This window comes from Eptatretus burgeri, chromosome 14 (assembly GCF_056783735.1).
Source record: "Eptatretus burgeri isolate ZD-2024b chromosome 14, Ebu_testis_v1, whole genome shotgun sequence".
Classification (NCBI taxonomy): domain Eukaryota; kingdom Metazoa; phylum Chordata; class Myxini; order Myxiniformes; family Myxinidae; genus Eptatretus; species Eptatretus burgeri.
Window position 1 is genome coordinate 23545087 of NC_140974.1, and position 23862 is coordinate 23568948.

The 23862-nt window shown below is 48.9% G+C and overlaps 1 protein-coding gene across 4 annotated transcripts in view; it reads left to right on the forward strand.

Moving 5' to 3' along the window:
• The first annotated feature begins 969 nt into the window (after positions 1-969).
• LOC147012788 (uncharacterized) overlaps positions 970-23862 on the forward strand; it is a 145952-nt gene continuing 123059 nt past the window's right edge. For 3 of the 4 annotated variants that reach the window (XM_085853975.1, XM_085853976.1, XM_085853977.1), the window contains exon 1: positions 970-1119. In XM_085853975.1, the coding sequence (XP_085710101.1) occupies positions 1000-1119 (120 nt within the window). In that variant the 5' untranslated portion in view covers positions 970-999. Of the gene's footprint in view, positions 1120-9653; positions 9780-23862 lie in introns of all 4 variants that reach the window. The other variant, XR_015051061.1, reaches the window with a different exon arrangement.

A 23862-nucleotide genomic window follows, 5' to 3' on the forward strand; every position in this document is an offset into this window, starting at 1 on the left:
ATCTCCTCCCTCATTTATCAAGAGAGATCAAATGTTATTAGTGATTCAGATACTCTGGACTATTATCTAGAACAACACGAGCCATTTTTTTGAAATTTGCTCTCGTTCCGATTTTATAGCCCTTCAAACTTCGCTCTGATTCCCCGTATGGGCTGTTCATAAAGTACGTACATACAAGAATAAAATTATTAAATTAAGAACCGGAACTCTCCGAGACAAATATTACATTTGAAGCTTTTGTCAGATTAAACTAAAACAATGTAACACAAGTTTATATGCACACTTACTTTCATTTATGACATTAACATTGTCTTGAATGTCAATTTGTACTTTTATTTTTAGCAGCGTCTCGCGTACGCTCTCTCATAGAGAGCTCGGCGTTGTTCTTCTTCTTGTGAAGACAAAACCTTAATCTCTCGGACTCAGCGTGCGTGCGTGCGTGCGTGCGTGCGTGCGTGCGTGCGTGCGTGCGTGCGTGCGTGCGTGCGTGCGTGCGTGCGTGCGTGCGTGCGTGCGCGTGTATATATGCGATCCAGATCTCCTTAAATATTGAGCACATATACACATCCTCACATAGACGGTGCCTTTGAGAGCGTCTATCATGAACTTTTAAATATATTCGGACATTTGCTTTAAAGTTTCGAAAAGTTCACGTTACTATTTAAAGATTATTCCATTTAATGTGTTGTAATTTCATCAATACATTATTTATTTCGTAAATACACGATATATCGTAAATACGTAAATACATTATGACGCGTTTCGCTATTGGCTTAATGAAGGCACGTGACGAAATATCGGAAGTTGTTGTTTTTTTAAAAAAAATTTTAGCCGACAAAATCTTTAGGACGCTGCTCTTGGACACATTTGTCCTTGTTATAAATGACGTGCTGTGATATTAAAATAAAAAGGTAAATTACACCGCTTGGGACTGCATCGTCATGGCTTACAAACATCGGTTCATAAGGAACTGCTGGCTTTGCAAGCGATTAGCGACGTATGAGGTGGGTGGGTGGTTTAAAGCCTGCGTACGGCCTGCGTACAGGGGTGGGTGGTACGACGGCTGCGTACTTTATGAAAGTGGTGTCAGACTACATGAAAGTGTTTCAGAAGATGAAGGTGAGCCTGTCGTCATCACGAGGGGGAAAAATATCCCCGTTCACAGGAACATTTTAGACGTGATGTTGAATCCGTGGACGTCAATAATTGTTCCATATTACTGTATAACCGTAGTTAAAAATTACTGATGCATTTGAGATAAATCTACAGTTCGTTGTAATCTTCAAGTATTGTGATGTGATATGAGACGCATATGGGGGTGGGTGGGGGTCACTGGCCTGCATACAGAGGGGGGTGGGTGGGTGGTCACAAGCCTGCATACAGAGGGGGGTGGGTGGGTGGTCACAAGCCTGCATACAGAGGGGGTGGGTGGGTGGTCACAAGCCTGCATACAGAGGGGGTGGGTGGGTGGTCACAAGCCTGCATACAGAGGGGGTGGGTGGGTGGTCACAAGCCTGCATACAGAGGGGGTGGGTGGGTGGTCACAAGCCTGCATACAGAGGGGGGTGGGTGGGTGGTCACAAGCCTGCATACAGAGGGGGTGGGTGGGTGGTCACAAGCCTGCATACAGAGGGGGTGGGTGGGTGGTCACAAGCCTGCATACAGAGGGGGTGGGTGGGTGGTCACTAGCCTACATACAGTGGGGGGTGGGTGGGTGGTCACTAGCCTACATACAGTGGGTGGTCACCAGCCTGCATACAGAGGGGGGTGGGTGGGTGGGTGGTCACCAGCCTGCATTCAGAGGGGGTGGGTGGGTGGTCACTAGCCTGCATACAGAGGGGTGGGTGGGTGGGTGGTCACCAGCCTGCATTCAGAGGGGAGTGGGTGGGTGGTCACTAACCTGCATACAGAAGGGGTGGGTGGGTGGTCACTATCCTACATACAGAGGGGGTGGGTGGGTGGTCACTAGCCTACATACAGAGGGGTGGGTGGGTGGTCACTATCCTACATACAGAGGGGTGGGTGGGTGGTCACTAGCCTAAGTACAGAAGGGGTGGGTGGGTGGTCACGAGCCTACATACAGAGGGGGTGGGTGGGTGGTCACAATCCTACATACAGAGGGGGTGGGTGGGTGGTCACTATCCTACATACAGAGGGGGTGGGTGGGTGGTCACTAGCCTAAGTACAGAAGGGGTGGGTGGGTGGTCACTAGCCTACATACAGAGGGGGTGGGTGGGTGGTCACTATCCTACATACAGAGGGGTGGGTGGGTGGTCACTATCCTACATACAGAGGGGTGGGTGGGTGGTCACTAGCCTACATACAGAGGGGTGGGTGGGTGGTCACTAGCCTAAGTACAGAAGGGGTGGGTGGGTGGTCACGAGCCTACATACAGAGGGGGGTGGGTGGGTGGTCACTAGCCTACATACAGAGGGGGTGGGTGGGTGGTCACTAGCCTACATACAGAGGGGTGGGTGGGTGGTCACTAGCCTAAGTACAGAAGGGGTGGGTGGGTGGTCATTAGCCTACATGCAGAGGGGTGGGTAGGTGGTCACTATCCTACATACAGAGGGGGTGGGTGGGTGGTCACTAGCCTACATACAGAAGGGGTGGGTGGGTGGTCACTAGCCTACATACAGAGGGGGTGGGTGGGTGGTCACTATCCTACATACAGAGGGGGTGGGTGGGTGGTCACTAGCCTACATACAGAGGGGGTGGGTGGGTGGTCACTAGCCTAAGTACAGAGGGGGTGGGTGGGTGGTCACTAGCCTAAGTACAGAGGGGTGGGTGGGTGGGTGGTCACTAGCCTGCATACAGAGGGGTGGGTGGGTAGGTGGTCACTAGCCTGCATACAGAGGGGGGTGGGTGGGTGGTCACTAGGCTACATGCGGGGGGGGGTGGGTGTGTGGTCACTAGCCCACATACAGGGGGGGGGGGGTGGGTGGTCACGAGCCTGCATACAGAAGGGGTGGGTGGGTGGTCATAGCCTGCATACAGAAGGGGTGGGTGGGTGGTCACTCGCCTGCATACAGAGGTGGTCACCAGCCTGCATTCAGAGTGGGGTGGGTGGGTGGTCACTAGCCTGCATACAGAGGTGGGTGGGTGGTCACTAGCCTGCATACAGAGGGGGTGGGTGGGTGGGTGGTCACCAGCCTGCATACAGAGTGGGGTGGGTGGGTGGTCACTAGCCGACATACAGTGGGGGGTCACTAGCCTGCATACAGAAGGGGTGGGTGGGTGGTCACTAGCCTGCATACAGAGGGGTGGGTGGGTGGGTGGTCACCAGCCTGCATACAGAGGGGTGGGTGGGTGGGTGGTCACCAGCCTGCATACAGAGGGGGTGGGTGGGTGGTCACCAGCCTGCATTCAGAGGGGGTGGGTGGGTGGTCACTAGCCTGCATACAGAGGGGGTGGGTGGGTGGTAACTAACCTGCATACAGAAGGGGTGGGTGGGTGGTCACTATCCTACATACAGAGGGGGTGGGTGGGTGGTCACTAGCCTACATACAGAGGGGGTGGGTGGGTGGTCACTAGCCCACATACAGAGGGGTGGGTGGGTGGTCACTGGCCTGCATACAGAGGGGGGTGGGTGTGTGGTCACTGGCCTGCATACAGAGGGGGGTGGGTGTGTGGTCACGAGCCTGCATACAGAAGGGGTGGGTGGGTGGTCACTAGCCTACATACAGAGGTGGGTGGGTGGGTGGTCACTAGCCCACATACAGAGGGGGGTGGGATGGTGGTCACGAGCCTGCATGCATAGGGGGTGGGTGGGTGGTCATAGCCTGCATACAGAAGGGGTGGGTGGGTGGTCACTAGCCTGCATACAGAGGTGGTCACCAGCCTGCATTCAGAGTGGGGTGGGTGGGTGGTCACTAGCCTACATACAGTGGGGGTGGGTGGGTGGTCACTAGCCTGCATACAGAAGGGGTGGGTGGGTGGTCACTAGCCTGCATACAGAGGGGGTGGGTGGGTGGTCACCAGCCTGCATTCAGAGGGGGTGGGTGGGTGGTCACTAGCCTGCATACAGAGGGGGTGGGTGGGTGGGTGGTCACCAGCCTGCATTCAGAGGGGGTGGGTGGGTGGTCACTAACCTGCATACAGAAGGGGTGGGTGGGTGGTCACTATCCTACATACAGAGGGGGTGGGTGGGTGGTCACTAGCCTACATACAGAGGGGGTGGGTGGGTGGTCACTATCCTACATACAGAGGGGGGTGGGTGGGTGGTCACTATCCTACATACAGAGGGGGTGGGTGGGTGGTCACTAGCCTAAGTACAGAAGGGGTGGGTGGGTGGTCACTAGCCTACATACAGAGGGGTGGGTTGGTGGTCAAGAGCCTGCATACAGAGGGGGTGGGTGGGTGGTCACTAGCCGACATGCAGAGGGGGTGGGTGGGTGGTCACTAGCCTGCATACAGAGGTGGGTGGGTGGTCACTAGCCTGCATACAGAAGTTGTGGGTGGGTGGTCACTAGCCTGCATACAGAGGTGGGTGGGTGGTCACTAGCCTGCATGCAGAAGGGGTGGGTGGGTGGTCACTAGCCTGCATACAGAAGGGGTGGGTGGGTGGTCACTAGCCTACATACAGAGGGGGTGGGTGGGTGGGTCACTATCCTACATACAGAGGGGGTGGGTGGGTGGTCACTATCCTACATACAGAGGGGTGGGTGGGTGGTCACTAGCCTACATACAGAGGGGGTGGGTGGGTGGTCACTAGCCTAAGTACAGAGGGGGTGGGTGGGTGGGTGGTCACTAGCCTAAGTACAGAGGTGGTCACTAGCCTGCATACAGAGGGGGGTGGGTGGGTAGGTGGTCACTTGCCTGCATACAGAGGGGGGTGGGTGCGTGGTCACTAGCCTGCATACAGAGGGGGTGGGTGGGTGGTCACTAGCCCACATACAGAGGGGGTGGGTGGGTGGTCACTGGCCTGCATACAGAGGGGGTGGGTGGGTGGTCACGAGCCTGCATACAGAGGGGGTGGGTGGGTGGTCACAAGCCTACATACAGAGGGGGTGGGTGGGTGGTCACGAGCCTGCATACAGAGGGGTGGGTGGGTGGGTCACTATCCTACATACAGAGGGGGGTGGGTGGGTGGTCACTATCCTACATACAGAGGGGGGTGGGTGGGTGGTCACTAGCCTAAGTACAGAAGGGGTGGGTGGGTGGTCACTAGCCTACATACAGAGGGTGGGTTGGTGGTCAAGAGCCTGCATACAGAGGGGGGTGGGTGGGTGGTCACTAGCCGACATGCAGAGGGGGGTGGGTGGGTGGTCACTAGCCTGCATACAGAGGTGGGTGGGTGGTCACTAGCCTGCATACAGAAGTTGTGGGTGGGTGGTCACTAGCCTGCATACAGAGGTGGGTGGGTGGTCACTAGCCTGCATGCAGAAGGGGTGGGTGGGTGGGTGGTCACTAGCCTGCATACAAAAGGGGTGGGTGGGTGGTACTAGCCTGCATACAGACGGGGGTGGGTGGGTGGTCACTAGCCCACATACAGAGGGGGTGGGTGGGTGGTCACTAGCCTACATACAGAGGGGGGTGGGTGGTCACTAGCCTACATACAGAGGTGGTCACTAGCCTGCATACAGAGGGGGGTAGGTGGGTGGTCACTAGCCTGTATACAGAGGGGGGTGGGTGGGTGGTCACTTGCCTACATACAGAGGGGGTGGGTGGGTGGTCACTAGCCTGTATACAGAGGTGGTCACTAGCCTACAAACAAAGGGGGTGGGTGGGTGGTCACTCGCCTACATACAGAGGGGGTGGGTGGTCACTAGCCTGTATACAGAGGGGGTGGGTGGGTGGTCACGAGCCTGTCTACAGAGGGGTGGGTGGGTGGTCACGAGCCTGTATTCAGAGGGGGTGGGTGGGTGGTCACTAGCCTACATACAGAGGGGTGGGTGGTCACTAGCCTGTATACAGAGGGGTGGGTGGGTGGTCACGAGCCTGTCTACAGAGGGGTGGGTGGGTGGTCATGAGCCTGTATTCAGTGGGGGGTGGGCGCGCGGTCACTAGCCTACATACAGAGGGGGGTGGGTGGTCACTAGCCTGTATACAGAGGGGGTGGGTGGGTGGTCACGAGCCTGTATACAGAGGGGGTGGGTGGTTTTGAAACCCGGAAGTAGAGCATACGTACTTTATGAACTGCCCCTATTCCAGTCTGGCACAGAGTTACTTATTTCCAACCTCTGGCAGAGATGACCGGCACTCCCGCTCAGGGGTATTTTTTTAAAGTCAATTTCAATCCTGTCTTCACTTTTGGTAATAGTTAAGTATGCTTAACACTCGGTTGTTGAAATTCTGGTAAAAATCGGATGTTTTATGAGAGGTTTGGTACAGAATCATCGTAGAAACTTCTGGTTTGCGTCGCTACCTTCTCCAGAGACAGCTTTTATTAGAAAAGGTCAGAGGTCAAGTTGACGGTTTCGTAAGTACCAGTCTATGACTGCTTGTTTGTTTGTCTGTCTGTTTGTGTGCGGGATATCTCAAAATGACGTGGAAGGCAATTTGAATGAAATTTGGAAGGAAAGTTGCGTGTGTGACAAGGAAGAATTGATTATATTTTGGTGAAGATCCGGATCCGGATCCGGCAACTAGAATTTTGAAAGTGATTCTTCACCATTGAGAGATAGGGCCAAAAATGATATATAGCACTATTTCTCTAAAAGTTGTGGTCGAAACGTGGTAACAGCTTGGTTTATTTCTCTAAAAAACGAAACTTGGACACGTTGGGTGTCTGACAAGGACGAATCGACTTGATTTTAGTCAGGATCCGAATCCGAATCCGGCCACCATAATTATTTAATTTTCGAAGTGATTCTTCACCATTGAGAGATATGGCCAAAACGATATAGTACTGTATGGCATGATATTTCAAAAATGTATTGGACCCGATATTTTCTCGTGGATTCGGCATTACGTGTCCGAGGTATGCACTCTTCTCTTTCTCCATTTTTTCTTTCATATCAGTCAAGATTGCTCAGGGTGGTGTTTGTACATATATTTACATGCAAGAGAAGGACATTAGTCGACATCCTTTTTAATGTGAATGTCAAGGATGTTGGGAGACAGTGGACCAACATCTACTATCTGGGATTTGAACCTGGGTTCTCCTGCATCTTGAACCGGGGGTTCAGACGGGAACACGATATAGATAGGCCAGGTGGCCTTTTATTAGATCATTGGCAACCACTGAGATTTGCTTTCGCTGTTTTAGCTATTTTTAATACTTTGAGCTGTCTCACCTGGTATAATACTGTTTGATATAATATAATACTGTTTTAGCACTTAATCGGGTAGCCTAGGAGCTGTCTCACCTTGGTTGGAATCCTGATCCAGCTACAAAATATCATTCATCCTGGTATTTCACACTTTCATGAAGAGCATGTGAGTTATCGCCGGCATTCTGAACGAATGACAAATTCCTCCTAACACTCTCTTGCCAATTTGACCTAAACTCGAATCCGTGACACTTGGCAAGTATGCCGAGCATGCCAATACCCCCAACACCAGTTTAGGGAGCCCTTCGTCCTGCAGTGGACTGAAAACGTGGAGATGATGATGATGATGAGTGGATTTGTAACTCAATAGAAATTCTCACTGTTATAATTTTTTACATCAACTTACCAAAACTGTGCTATAAGCCTATTTCAAGAGAAAAACATATCCAAGTATCTAAGATTATTAATTTTGAACCTAAGGTAAGGTGAAAATTAGTGGACTCGAAAAAATTCTGCCTCGAGGGAATAAACCAGAATCACAAAATTAACTGAAAAACAAACAGGTAATCCAAACCAGAAATTGATAATCAATTAGATCTTCAAATCGTTTTACGGTAATGATGTGTTTGTTTTTTTCCAACCTGGAGTTCAAAGCTGTTATTGCTGCTTCATATTGCTACAACTGCGATGTCACCCGCTCCACTGTACACCTGAGCTGTGGTGCAATAGGAGATGTTCATCTCCAAGGTGCACCAAAGCTACAGTACAGTTTTACAGGAGATGTCCCACTATACACTCTACTAAAGCCATTTAAGCTGTGGTACAACAGATCTCCAAATCAATGGTCCACCAAAGCCATTTTGTAGCAGTAGATGACAAACCCCCTGTCCACCAAAACGATGGTGTAACAGAAGCCCATCTCCAAGGTCCACCAAAACTATATTGTTACAGATGTCCCACTACAAGGTCCACCAAACCATGGTGTAACAAATGTCCATCTTCAAGGTTCACCAAAACTATGGTGTTACAGATGTCCCACTATAAGGTCCACCAAAAACATGGTGTAACAGATATGCATCTCCAAGTTCCACCAAAACTATGGTGTTACAGATGTCTCACTACAAGGTCCACCAAAACCATGATATAACAGATGTCCATCTCCAAGGTCTACCAAAATTATGGTGTTACAGATGTCCCACTACAAGGTCCACCAAAACCGTGATGTAACAGATGTCCATCTCCAAGGTCCACAAAAACTATGGTGTAACATGTCCCACTACAAGGTCCACCAAAACTATGGTGTAACAGATGTGCATCTCCAAGGTCCACGAAAACTATGGTGTAACAGAAGCCCATCACCAAGGTCCACCAAAACTATGTTACAGATGTCCCACTACAAGGTCCACCAAAACCATGGTGTAACAAAAGTCCATCTTCAAGGTCCACCAAAATTATGGTGTTACAGATGTCCATCTCCAAGGTCCACCAAAATTATGGTGTTACAGATGTCCCACTACAAGGTCCACCAAAACCATGGTGTAACAGATGTCCATCTCCAAGGTCCACCAAAACTATGGTGTAACAAATGTCCATCTCCAAGGTCCACCAAAACTATGGTGTAACAAATGTCCATCTCCAAGGTCCACCAAAACTATGGTGTAACAAATGTCCATCTTCAAGGTCCATCAAAACTATGGTGTAATGGGTGATGTCCATATCTACAGTCCACCAAAGCCATTTTAAGCCATGGTGTAGCCTGGTGTTGGCTTCGTGGTTAGGGTGGATGGCTTGGGATCTTTTGGTCCTGAGTTTGAGCCCCCGTTGGTCACTGAATTAGCACCAGGTGTGGTTGACAACCTGTCATTGTTCTGAGGTCGGCAAAATGAGTACCAGTGTACTGGTATAGGGCATAGTCGCACCTCAACAAAATGATTGCTACCCGGCAGCCAATCTCCCATAGGCAAGAAGAAGAAAAGGCCATGGTATAACAGAAGATGTCTCACTCCGCAGCCCCTGAGAAGCTGAAACGATTGGACAGAACTTCCGCCTGTTATCAAGCCGTGCACGGAAGAGATATTGAGTATTTAATTGGGCGTTCTTCATGAGGACATCTCGCTTCAATTACAATACGAATCGCCATGGTTTTCACCAGTTCAACTTAACTAATAACTTTAATTTCCATTTTTCTCTTGGTCATTTAACACTTCATTTGATGATAATTTCCACCTTTGAAGGGGTAATTGTAAATATATTGTTAGTAATACTGTTGATAATAAATAATAATCAATGTTTATGAAATAAATTATATCAAATAAGTGAACACCCTTGTCAATGTTGATACTAATGGGAAAATGCCTTGGATATGCCACTCAAGCTCCACGATTGTGCCTTTGATGCAGTTCTTTGTTGTTTTCTTCTTCTTCCATAACTTGCCGGTAGTCCCCCAACGAATGCTATCAGATGGGACACCGAGCTTTACATCCATCCGAGGGACATGCACCCATTGACGCATCGCCCTACCTGGAAACATAATGATGACGCTGTGTCGAGATTCAAACTCAGAAGGTACACAGCTTAGAGGCAAGTGCACATCCCTCGAGGCTATCTTGCCAGCCTGTCCCATTCCTTGATAAACCGTTTGCAATTGTGCTGCTCACACACCTTTATAGGTCTACAGGAATTACATCGCATCACATTCCCGAGTTATTTTATGTCTTGCGGTTTATTTCATTGCCTCGTCCATTGGGGGAGCTGGGAGGGTTGCGGTGTGGATTTAAGGCGGTGCGGGGAGTACAGTGGTCCAGGGTTTTCTCTGCTTTATACAATGAGATTGAAAGCTGTGACAATAGCGCATTTCCATTTTTCTGAAAATTTTTGTTATTTCCTGACCATTATAAAAGTATCATTCTCAGCTAAAGGGAGACGGTTTACTAATAAGCGGCCACCTATTTATTAAGTATGGAAATATGGACCCTCACCCACATCCCAAAGCCTTATATGCTCCATATACATTCCTCTTTAGTTTCCCTTCATCTAAACACTGAACAATCTCATTTCCATTCTCTCCCAACTCGTTCCTCTAATTTGTCTTTCTGACTGTCCTTTCTGCTTTTTCTAAAGTCAAACGTAATTTTCTTAATCTAATTCAGCCATGTGTGTACTGTGTAGGTTATTAGTAGATGACCACTGATTACGAATGAATTTGATAAATCATCGACGGGGAAGCGAAAGCACTGTGGGCTTGTAATAACTCACTAAAATGAAACATTATTATACATTGCACGATTTGTCAAATGCGGAACCACGCTTCGCTCCCATGGAACTGATATATAGAGGAAGTCTTGTCATAAAGCTTGAAGGCGTTTTCATTTGTGCGATCAATGTCTACCTGCAGACTGGACATCAACAGAATTCTGATTGAAATGTTTCGCCAATATCCGTCGTGTGTAAAGACATAACCTGGCTGGTTAAGCCATTGAGTATTTTTTGGTTTTGTATACAAGGTCAAGGCTCATGGAGTGGCTATAACACTGAACAGGTGTGTGTGTGTGTGTGTGTGCGTGTGTGTGCGTGTGTGTGTGTGTGTGTGTGTGTGTGTGTGTGTGTGTGTGTGTGTGTGTGTGTGTGTGTGTGTGTGTGTGTGTGTGTGTGTGTGTGTGTGTGTGTGTGTGAGAGAGAGACAGAGACAGAGACAGACACCACCAACAGCAGGGTTGCAGAACAAAATAGAGGGAGACTTGGACAAATAATGAGTGTGGGGAGGAGTTGGAGAAGACACGTAGGTGGACAAGATGGATACAGAGGGAAACTTTTAAGAGAGGAAAATAAAGTGATTTTTATTTTTATTTTCTTTTTCTGAAGCGAGGAGGGGAAATACGATAACGCACAACTTTCACAAAAGAGGTGGTAGAAGTTAATATTTTGGAAGAAAGAAGCGAAACTGGGAATACGCAGACAAAAGAGACTCAGAACTTTCACAGTTGCTCTCCGAGGAGCGGCTATAGTAGACGTTGAACAAGACGAAAACGAATTTGACAAAAACAGTGCAACAAGATACGATTTGACACGGAAAAGTGGACGGGATATAACATCAACACAGGCACGAAGATGTAACAGAAAAACACGAATCCGGTTCAGAAACCTAAAGTCCAAAGTTCACCTGCATATCAGGGATTCCAACCCACTGCCTTGGTGAGAGAGATCCTTGTTTGGAATCAAGGTCCTTAACCCGGGTGACCAGCCTCTCAATTTTAGGATACAGTTAGTATTCCAAATAGGAATTCAAACTCAGTCTAGACAGCTTAGAGGTGAGTGCGCATACCTCTGAGCTATCCTGGCAACCCTTGGTCACGGTAGTGGTGCACAATAGGTCTGCTATTTTCTAAAGGCACCCCGGGGATAATTTATATCCACTTGCAGACGAGGGAGTAGGTCCTAACTTCCCATTAGGGGGCATGGTGCTCTCCAAAGCAAAGACCTGCCTGCGAAGCAACAGGTTGGAGATTTGTAGTCGGATCCCAATTAGCCTGGAATCCAATGTCATCAATTCCCAGCGGCCTCTTGGATTAAAATTTCGAATCGAAAGTGAAAAGTTTTGGGGGAAATTGTCACCCAAGAGGCCTCTTGCAACATGGAGTTATGTCTTGTTGAGTGTTTGCAATTAGGAACAATTTCACTCGTTTGTTTCTCGAACTCCACGTTTAATGAACCACTGTTTGCCTCGGGTAAAGACGTTTTGCTCTCTTTGATGGTTGTTTTGTTCACAGATTAGCTTGAAGCGAAAGTTTGTTGGTAAAGGTTCGTGCAGTTCGGAAACCTGATGGATTTTTATGGAGTTACTTTTATTACATTTCATTTTTTGCCGCTGTGATAGTAAATCCATCAATCGGATGTGCCATCTTGCATCCTTGTCGTAGAAATGGAGATACACTGGCAAGGGATTTGTAGGAATCGATGAAGAATTGGTAGAGGGGAACGTATATGGTGGAAGTGGAATTAAACGATGTCAGTGAACCGTTGGGTACCATGACCGTTAAGTTCACACCTTCAGCGGTTATGGTGATCACGCTTTGTCTTAACGATGTGAAATCCGGGTCTGCCATCCTCAAACCGTGCTCGCTGAGAGTTCTCGACAGCTCAGGCCAATTAAAGGGAGATGCATGGATCCCATTAGGTAATCCTTGCCCTCCATTGGGGCGATAATTGGGTGACGCATCGCTGTGCAGAGCAAGTCAAGAAAAGTTCAAATTAACGACTCTGTTATCCATTTCAGTTGTTACATCATGTACTCTTGTTTACTTTATCCACTTTTAAAATCTTACTGTGTATCATGTTATTTCCTGATGTCATACTTTGACTATATATATATATATATATATATATATATATATATATATATATATATATATATATATATATATATATATATATATATATATATATATATATATATATTTTTTTTTTACCATTCATCATTTGTAATATTGTACCGTATTGTGTACCTTTTATGTCATTACACTATTTCGTCTTGTGTTCGTCGCTATCACATTTCGTTAATTCAATATATCCCCACCCCTCAATTTCCTAATGCATAGAGACTGACAATCAAGCCATAGCTTTAGAGGGCCATTTACTACAACATAAACTGGACTCGACCAGCGTAACTACAGTCAGGGTCCTTAAAAGTACATTTGTTTGTGACATCCTCAAAAAGTAGATCATGCTGAATCCCATGCCCTCTCTTCTCCCCTGCATCCCACCCCCTTTCTGCTTCTCCAGCATCTCGCTCACTCTCTGCTTCTGCTTCCCCGGCATCTCGCTCATCTCTGCTTCCCCGGCATCTCGTTCACTCTCTGCTTCCCCGGCATCTCGCTTACTTTCTGCTTCCCCACATCTCGCTCACTCTCTGGTTACCCGGCATCTTGCACACTTTCTGCTTCCCCGCATCTCGCTCACTCTCTGGTTCCCTGGCATCTCGCTTACTTTCTGCTTCCCCACATCTCGTTCACTCTCTGCTTCCCCGGCATCTCGCTTACTTTCTGCTTCCCCTCATCTCGCTCACTCTCTGGTTCCCCGGCATCTCGCTTACTTTCTGCTTCCCCGGCATCTTGCTCACTCTCTGGTTCCCCGGCAACTTGCACACTTTCTGCTTCCCCGCATCTCGCTCACTCTCTGGTTCCCCGGCATCTTGCTCACTCTCTGCTTCCCCGGCATCTTGCTCACTCTCTGGTTCCCCGGCATCTTGCACACTTTCTGCTTCCCCGCATCTCGCTCACTCTCTGGTTCCCCGGCATCTTGCTCACTCTCTGCTTCCCCGGCATCTCACACACTCTCTGGTTCCCCGGCATCTCGCTTACTTTCTGCTTCCCCGGCATCTCACACACTCTCTGATTCCCCGGCATCTCACACACTCTCTGATTCCCCGGCATCTCGCTTACTTTCTGCTTCCCCGGCATCTTGCTTACTCTCTGCTTCCCCGGCATCTCACACACTCTCTGGTTCCCCGGCATCTCGCTTACTTTCAGCTTCCCCGGCATCTTGCTCACTCTCTGGTTCCCCGGCATCTTGCACACTCTCTGCTTCCCCGGAATCTCACACACTCTCTGGTTCCCCGGCATCTCGCTTACTTTCTGCTTCCCCGGCATCTCGCATACTCTCTGGTTCCCCGGCATCTCGCTTACTTTCTGCTTCCCCGGCATCTCGCATACTCTCTGGTTCCCCGGCATCTCGCTCACTCTATGCTCATCTCACGACCTATTCAACATCATCTTGCCTCCCCATCTCCACACTACCCCACACCTTCCCTCTTTTCACCTCCCTGCAAACAGCACAGCCCCCCCCCCACTTCCCCATTACTAACACCTGGTGTTAGCTTAACGGTTAAGATGGCTGGCTTTAAGATCTTTGGGTCTTGAGTTCAATTTCCCTTTGAATTAACAACAGGTAGGTTGACTCAGCCTGTCATCCTTGCGAGGTCGGTAATATGAGTGCCAGATAACTGGTAGTAGGGGGCACTGCATCAGTGGAACAGCCATGCCCCCCAGAAAACGATGCAACCAAGCAGCCACAGGCGGCATACGAAAAAATAAATATCTAACTTGATTGTCCTCCAATATCCAAGTTATTCTCTCCAATTTGACAGATATCTCGATCCAAGCTGCCACTCGTAAACCTGGCATTATCTGCCTAACAGAATCCTTTCTCCCACAGGATGTCCCCGATTCCTCAATGTCTCTCCCTGGGATTTGTATTTTCTGCTTCGAAAGGCTTGAATCACATTCCAGTGGGGGGAATTGTAGCTTATGTTAAGAACTCCCTTTCCCACTGTCTGTGTACGATCATCCCCCTCCTAAACCCCCAGCAGTTCCTTCAGCTGTGCTTCACTCTCTGCAACCACCTTCTGTTTGTGTGTGCTGTACCGTCCTCAACACAGAGATGACTCGATTTACATCTCCCTCTCTGCCAACATAGACCATTTCATAACCAATCGTCCAAAACCTCTCTTTCTCAAATGCAGTTATTTCAACTGTCACCATGCCACTTGGCTGGCTGTTGGTAACTCTTCAACCAGCCATGGCATTGCAGCAAAGGAATTCTGTGACTCCATGGGCCTCACTAAATAAGTGAACTTTCTGACTGGATTTCTCCGAATTTGCTCTCTTTGAGCACGTCCTCTCTTCTGGACTCGATAATGATTAATTTTCCTCCAGATGTCTTTGTTTCCTCTTCTGCTCCAATCGGTTTATCTGATTATTTGATTGTGAGAGTCAACCTCTCTATGGCTATTTTCAGAGAGCTGCATTGGCACCATAGTCTGGCAGTTCACTCAAACTGACTGGCAGGGACTGCAAGCTGCGCCCCTCCTGTCAAGATTGGTTTTTCATTTCCACCTCTCCTGATATTAATGTTGCCTGGGCATCCTTCCATACAAGCTTGTTTTCCCTTGTGTGCATGTTTGCACCATCTCACCTGCAGTTATCATACCTACACTCTCACTTCTGGTACACAGAATCCTATGGTGAGGCAGTTGCCTTCAAACGACATCTCTTTTTTTTGTATAAAATGTCCAGATTCGTACGAGAGCTAACACACAGAATGTACAACAAGGGGATCAGGAGCCAAGAGCGGCCGGAGAGGGAAGGACAAAACAGTGAGTGAGGAACAGAGACATCAGGAGATCTGTGGAAGGGGGAGGGATGGGTCGGGGTACACAGGGTAATGAACATGGACACGACAGGGACTTTTAGGTCCTTACATGACAGGGACTTTCAGGAAGGAAAGTAGGGAATTTGAAGGAGGTGGGTTTGGGGTGGATTAACAGGGTTTGAAAAGATTGTGGTTTTGGATGGGGGAAGATGAGAGGTGGTGGTGAACACCTGTTTTGAAGACCTGGAGGGAAGAGTGGGATTGAAAAGAATGTGGGAGTTTGTTCCAAATGTGGGACAAAAAGAGGAATGAAAGGGTGAAGGTGAGCAGTGATTCTTGAATTTGGTAGTTTTACGAGAAGGGGGTTGCTGGCGGACCTTGAGTGCCCTGTGGAAATATGGGGGGACATATCACAGAGAGAGTGGGGGGGGGGGGCGAGACCGGAAAAAAGACAGTAAAAGACAGAAAGACCACTGACCTGACTGCAGTAAGAGAGTGAGAGACCCAAAAACTCAGGCTCAATGCAGGAGATATCAATGATCCTAAATGCCTTGGTTTTCACAGTGTGAAGCCAAGAAAGGTGAGAGACAGGAGCACCAGCCCAGAGGGGAGAGCAGTACTCCATCAGGCTGTGCACAAAACCTTTGTATGTGGCCAGGAGCTCAGGTGTGCCAAAGAAGGACTTTGCACGACAGAGGATGCCCAGTTGGCAACTAACTTTGGAGGCCAGCTTGGAAATGTGGCTTTCCCAGGAAAGAACATGGCAGATAGTGAGACCCAGAAGCTTGAATGAAAGGACTTCTTCAAGAGCATTGTTGAGAAAATAGATGGGGGTGGGGGGGGTGTTCCAGATGGTTCTTTTGGAGATATATAGTGAGAGTGTGAGATTCATCAGGATTGAAAGACATGTTCCACATGTTGAAAACTCGATAAGCCTGATCATTGACCTTTCTTCCTGGAAGGCAAATCTGACCAAAGGGAACCTCAGATCATTCTGTAATGTACTGAACTGGAAGATGCTTAGCAGGCAGACACGATGTGGAGGAACAGTCGAGCCGGGCTGTGGTGCACAAGCACGAGCGCGAGCGTACTCTGCCCGTGGCTCTCCTTTATTGCGTATTAGCACACTCACGAGCCGGACGACTACTGCATTCCTACGATGCCTCAGGCGGCGCGCACACCTTATATCCCTTGCAGATACGATGACCACCACGACCACTCCTCCCATCATCACGCCCATCATGCATCATCATCATGCCCCTCCCCATAGGCCCGCAGACTACACCACACTCCTCCCTCCTAAAAGTATGATTATTAAATGATCACCATTATAAGAAGCATAAACAACACGAAGGACTTCGGTATAATAGTCGACAAGGCACAAAAAATGAAAACAGCGAAGTATAACAGCACACCACATCATATAATGCGTGAAAGTGAGCTACTGGAGAAGCACAGCAGCACTACACAGCGAAAACGCCCCCAGGCGGCTCATGCTTACATGGCCCTCGGCGAGGTCGCGGCGACCTCCCGAGCGAGCAAACCTCCCCCGGCACCATCAAACGCCTCCGGCCCATAAGGCGGCACCTCTCCCCAGGCAGACTTGATACAGATAAACCTTTCGAGGCCGGACCCCCGCTGTCTGGAACTCGCGGCGCCACCGCCAGACCCAACCGACCTTGGTGGGGCGCTGAACAGCACCCTTGCCTGGAAGCAACAAACACTCCCCAACCCCCACGCACCATAATCAGTTGAGATTCCACCGCATGGCCAAAACGGCCTTGAGCGCACCCAGAGAGCCACGCCCCAGGCGCCAGCCACGTCTGACCTCGCTGAAAGCAGAGGTGGGGGTAACGCCAACCAGCGCACGAGTCCCGGCTCCGAGTCGATCTCCGAGACCCACATGGCAGTTAGACGGTAGCAATTCCATTTAAACCACACTTCAACCATAAGCTCGTTATAAATCAATAGGAATAACATTCGAACCATTGCAAACTCATTTTTCCATACAGCGCGTTCTCTTGATAAAATCCCAGCACCTGACAAAACAACCACCCGTGGCCTGGGGCAACTGGAGGCCAATAAACCCTCTTTATTCGCCCCCACCTCTCTCAAAGCCCCCACATCACATTGATCATAATACCAACCCCATTGACTGATCTCCGCCAAATCCACTTTCACACGAGAACTGCTGGCATTTATTTCAACAACGTTAAACTGCATCACTAGAGCAAGGAAAAACACATATGCCATGAACAACAACCCACAACCCACATCACGAGTCCGCCTCTTGGTTGTCGACTCGATGTTGTGACTCGCGACTTCCTTTAACGCCACGGGCTCACCGCAACCTGTTGAAGCTGCTCGAACAACACCGCACCTCGCATCATGCACGCAGCCGACGCGCGAGAGCCCATCGCGAGAGCTGGCACGGCTCCTGCCGCTCCCGAACCGCACACCGCCGTCGCAGGCAGCAACGAACGGCCGCTCCCGTTGCATCGACGCGGCTCCTGCCGCCAGAACCTCGCCCTCGGTACTCGACGCAAGCATCGAAGAGAGCACCGAGACGTCGGGCGCTGCAAGCGGCGCAACCGCTTCGCCGGTGTACGTGCGCGATGCCCGGGCAGCACGGGTGGACTCAATTCGACACCCGATCCGTGCCTCGATCACTTCAACCTCCCCTGCCACTGATCTTGTCATCTCCGGATCAATTGGAAGCAGGTCTTGACCCGGGACGGAAAGATCGCTTCGCACACCGCCATCTATGACTGTAACGATGGGCGATGACCCTCGGCCCACACCCCGTAGACGACCTCGAGTGCTCAGACCGCCGTCCGAGTGATTGCATTGCAACGCTCGCCCACGGCCCGCGCCGCAGGCCGTGCGCGTGGCCGTGCGTGCCTGGCCCATCGCGATGACCCCCAGACCATCTGCTGTGCCCCGACCATCGAGACCTCGGACATTCTCCAGAGCTTGCGCGACGTCCCACGCCGCGTTCGAGCCAAAACGCGTGTCCTCGTTCTTTAGCCGTGGCTTTGCAGAAATCATTCCCCCGATCCGTCGTGCCTCAACAAAACGAACAGTGAGCGCGGCCGTTGCCCACTCGACGTGGCCGAAGTCGATTCCGACGAAGGCGGGCACGCGTTTGTTTGCCGTGCACCGACCCTCTGCCATGCTCGTGCTGGCGAGACCCTTGGCTCCGTAGCCTGGAAGCGCACGGGTCATTTGCCGCCCTGCACACGCCGATCCGAAGATCCTCGTCAGCCAACTGTAATGTACTGAACTGGAAGATGCTTAGCAGGCAGACACGATGTGGAGGAACAGTCGAGCCGGGCTGTGGTGCACAAGCACGAGCGCGAGCGTACTCTGCCCGTGGCTCTCCTTTATTGCGTATTAGCACACTCACGAGCCTGACGACTACTGCATTCCTACGACGCCTCAGGTGGCGCGCACACCTTATATCCCTTGCAGATACGATGACCACCACGACCACTCCTCCCATCATCACGCCCATCATGCATCATCATCATGCCCCTCCCCGTAGGCCCGCAGACTACACTACACATTCCACAAAGCCTGGAACCGGTGTGTTCACTCTCAGAAAAGCTGGAAAACAACATCTGGCCAATCTCAATGCTGAACTCTCAAACCTATCGCCTTCCTCAAAGACCTGGTGGCAACCTGTTTTGTCTGTGTCTGGTGTATGTTCGCCACCGCTCCCTCTATTCAAATGGCACCACAACCAACTGCATTTGTGAGAAGGCCGAATTCCTCAATTCTGTTTGCTGCAAATCATGTGAACCCAACCCCTCACTCCCGACATCAACCCTACCCTCTCATTCTCAACTACTCCTGGATACTGTGGCTTTCCCACTTGAGAAGGTGGAGAGGTTTCTGGGAAAACCTGGCTCCGATTCTGTGACAGATCCAGATGATGGCATCAGTGCATGTGTCCTCAAAACCTGCTCTGTTTATGTTGACCATCCTCTTTCTGGTCTGTTCACTCTAATTCTGTCTCGGTCAGTTTCCATCTGGCTGGAAGTTAGCTAACATCACTACAATACACAAACCCGGTGTGAAAGTGGATCGTCTTAGCTGCAGGCTTATTAGCTTGCTTCCAATATTATAAGCATTGTTGGAGAATCTATCATTGCAGTTAACATAAAATAATTCCTTTTCTAAAATGGCCTGATCTGAGATAATCCAGTTCGGTTTCAGATCCAGCCACCCTACCTTGGATATGCTGTTTCGACTGTCCCAACAATGGATGGAAGCTCTCAGTGTCAGACATGACATCAGAGCTGTTTCTCTGGACATACCTCAAGCATTTCATACAGTCTGGCATCCTGCCTTACTCTCCTAACTCTCTGCTTATGACATCCAAGGCCAACTCCTCTCATGGATCCACTGGCTTCCTTCACTCCTGTGTTCAGAGTATAGCTCTCATTGGGATCCTCTCATATCCTCTCCCTGTCAAGGCTGAAGTGCCCCATTGCAGTGTCCTGGGCCGTCTTGTTCCTCATCTTCATCTTCATCAATGATCTTTGTTATTCCCTGAAAACTCCTGCCAAGCTCTTTCCTGATAACTCCACCTCTGTCGTATCACTTCTCATCCTTCAGACAGGTAGACAACCTCCTTCTCCCTCTCTGAAGACCTTGATGGAATCGCGAGCTGGTTCAACAATACAACAACAAATGTGTTGAACAATAAAACTTCAGCTTTCAGTGAAAAGTTGCACCGCTGCATTACTGTTGCCTAAAAAAACACGGTTATTGCATCTTGCTCTGCAGCTGAGATGGTTCCCCAAAATGCCATGTCGCCCCTCGCTATCCCTAGACTTGCATACTCTGCCAGCTCATTAAAGTGCGTCCGATGCACGGGGAGAGGTGAGGGGTTAATGAAACAGCAATCCTTCATTTATACACTGTCCTGATAGATAAAGGGTACTATGTGGCCATTTTGGTCTGAAACTGGAATGCAGGACTCATCAGGGAGATGCGTTTGTCATTCAGAGGAGTGTTCTAATCAGAGATCCTTAGCCTATACACCGCCCAGATAAATGGTGGTCTCGCCATGCCCATGATGGGCTGAGGGTGACAAATCCTCGAGTTTAAACAAGCACTGCCATATAAGAACAGAGCATGCATCATCAAATCTATCTATAATTCCAGCAATCTCTGTGTGTGTGTGTCTGTCTGTCTGTCTGTCTGCGACCGCCATTTCTCGACGACCGCCGGTCCGATCGGATTGAAACTTGCCAGGAATATTGCCGGGGACCCGCGGATGTGCCTTTTCGAGGTTTGATATCGATCGGACGAGCGGTTGCCAAGTTACGGCCATTTATCTGTCGACCAATGACAAGACACGGTGCTATGACATCACTAATGACGTCACAATTAATGTTTGTTTATTTATTTATTTTTTGCATGATTGACGGTCCGATCTGATTGAAACTTGCCAGGAATATTGCCGGGGCCCCGCGGATGTGCTTTTCAAGGTTTGATATTAATCGGATAAGCGGTTCCCAAGTTACGGCCATTTATCTGTCGACCAATGACAAGACACGGTGCTATGACGTCACAAATGATGTCACAATCAATGTTTATTTATTTATTTATTTATTATTTCTTTTGCACGATTGAAACTTGCCAGGAATATTGCTGGGGACCCGTGGATGTGCCTTTTCGAGGTGAGAGAGAGAGAGAGAGAGAGAGAGAGAGAGAGAGAGAGAGAGAGAGAGAGAGAGAGAGAGAGAGAGAAAGAGAGAGAGAGAGAGAGAGAGAGAGAGAGAGAGAGAGAGAGAGAGAGAGAGAGAGAGAGAGAGAGAGAGAGAGAGAGAGAGAGAGAGAGAGAGAGAGGCTGCACATGCGGGCACGCACCTACGGGCACGCCCCTACGGGCCCGTACTAGTAATACTAATATTAGATGTTTGCTTATGCAGGGATGGCATCGGAACAATGCGATAAAGTGTAAAAGTCCTTTAAAAACAACAGATTTTCTCCAATTGTGCTTCAGTCGAGTGTTAAGTAACCCCAGCGACTGCCGAAATAATTACACTTTCAAATATCAAATGAGCTTTGCAGCAAATTCCACGAGCAAGTTGAACACTCCCTGAGCAGGCCTTCTGTTCACTCAGGGTTTTATACTCATGCACAGCCACTCCTTTCTCCTGGCACGCTGTCAGCGACGTGCCAGCACTGCCAACGCAATGGGACTCAGAGCTTTCACCCCTCCTCATCCTCTTCCTGCATTTCGTCTTCATCGGCATTTCGTTTAATGAAAATAATTTCACCGCGGTCACGTAGTGTGCGGCGGTCGACAACAAAACGAGATTGCGAAAGAGTCATCGCTGAAGTCTTATTGCATCATAATGGTCAACGTCAGTTAATGTGTGGCTGGCTTTGTGCTCACTTCAACACCTTTCCCTTCTCTTCAACTCTTCCAAACTTCCCTCCCCTGATTTATCCCTCCTACTACTCTTGCTTTCTTTCTCTTCTCTGTTGCAATGTTCCCATTATTGCTTCCACTGCCCATGCTTTCATAAAAAGTAGATATCCCCTGTGATTGAGTGAATTATTTTTTCGCATCAAACTACTAATGGAAACTCTTTGTTTCTGATTGTTTCAACGGGACTCTCAGATAATGCCTCACCCACCTCACCTGTTCCCCAAGAGAAGCATTTTATCGTAGACACATGGTGCAAGCGGTTAGCAACAGAACAAAAGATAATTGCACACACATTATGCCCTTGTTTTCTGAAATGGCTAATCCATCAGAACTCCAATTAAAATACCATGGCTTCTAAAGACCCCTAAGCATTCTCTTGAAAAATAAATGAGAGAAGTGGGGAGGAGAGGAATAAGCTGCAATCAAAAAATCTTCAGAAGTTACCATTAAAGCACTCCCTTGATCATCCCCCATCCCCTCCAGCATCTCACACTCGTCCCCCCCCCTTGCCCCCCAAACCCCACGCACTACCTCCTCATCTCAATCTCCCATTGAATACCAAATACACCCTTTAAGACCATGAGCACAAAGTACACTAATTGTATTCCTAATTTATAGTGTGGTATGAAAATAATCAGAACCATAAATCTTTTAAGCTGTTAGAAATCCCTTGTTTTACAAAATACAAATCAATGGCAAGTAGTGTTAGCATTTTTTGTTGGATGACGCTTGTAGATAGACGAGTCTGTTGGACAAGGCCTGTATATATTGACTGATTCATGAAAGTGAAGGATCGTCGGTGAGGAAACAGGGATTTTATGATATCGATGTGTGGACTTATTTCACATTTTACTTCTTTCTTGTTTTTTTCTTTATCGGAGCGAGGCGCATGAATGGGCAAGATAGAACTGATAGTGGGACAAACATAAACGGAGTGAATGAACAGGAAAAGAGGAGAGGAAGGATGGGAGGAAACTGAGACCTGCAAGTGAAATGTTTCATTGTCCAATCTGGTCTTTCCTTGTCTAATCTGAACTTTAGACAACCTACAAGGCCTTCATTCGTAGCTTGATGGAGTTCTGCTCTCTCTCCTTTAAGCTGGTGCCCTTGCCTCACACCCTTCTTGATGCCGTGTATGCATCTCCCACGATGAAGCTGTGTCTCGGCTTGCTACTCTCACATCGCAGAGAGATTGGTGGCTTCTCTGTATTCTCCTGCATCCTGTTTTGGTCTTGCAACCTCTGCCCTTTCTATGTTGACTTTTTGACCTTTTGATCTCAAAAACAATAGGTTTCTTGCATATGACAAACTCTACTGTATGGTGAAGTTTCGTAAAGATCGGTTTATAATTGTGACCTGAAGGCGATAAACAGCCAAACAAACAAACAGACAGACAGACAGACAGAAAGACAGATAGACAAAATAATAACAAAATCGACTGACCAATATACTTGAAAAATCTTCGATTTTGCAAGTACCACACAAGAAAAGGATGTCGTGCAGTGCACGATACTTGCGAAATCCAAATGAACAATAGTTGCCATGGAAACAACAATTTGGTAATTTCCAAAAATTGACTTGTCAACTGTATTACGTGATTGAATGTTATGCATCACAAATTTGGTTGATACATATTCTAACCAGCAAATACAACCTGTCGCTTCACTGATGGGAATATTAAGGGGGTGGGGGGGGGAGGAGAAATGGCAAGGGAAGGGAGAGAGAGGGAGGAGGGAGTGAGTGAGGGGAGTGCAGGGATGGAGAGGAGTTTGCTGGGGAGAGAAAGGGGATAGAGCTGGAGAGAGAGAGAGAGAGAGAGAGAGAGAGAGAGAGAGAGAGAGAGAGAGAGAGAGAGAGAGAGAGAGAGAGAGAGAGAGAGAGAGAGAGAGAGAGAGAGAGAGAGAGAGAGAGAGAGAGAGAGAGAGAGAGAGAGAGAGAGAGAGAGAGAGAGAGAGAGAGAGAGAGAGAGAGAGAGAGAGAGAGAGAGAGAGAGAGAGAGAGAGAGAGAGAGAGAGAGAGAGAGAGAGAGAGAGAGAGAGAGAGAGAGAGAGAGAG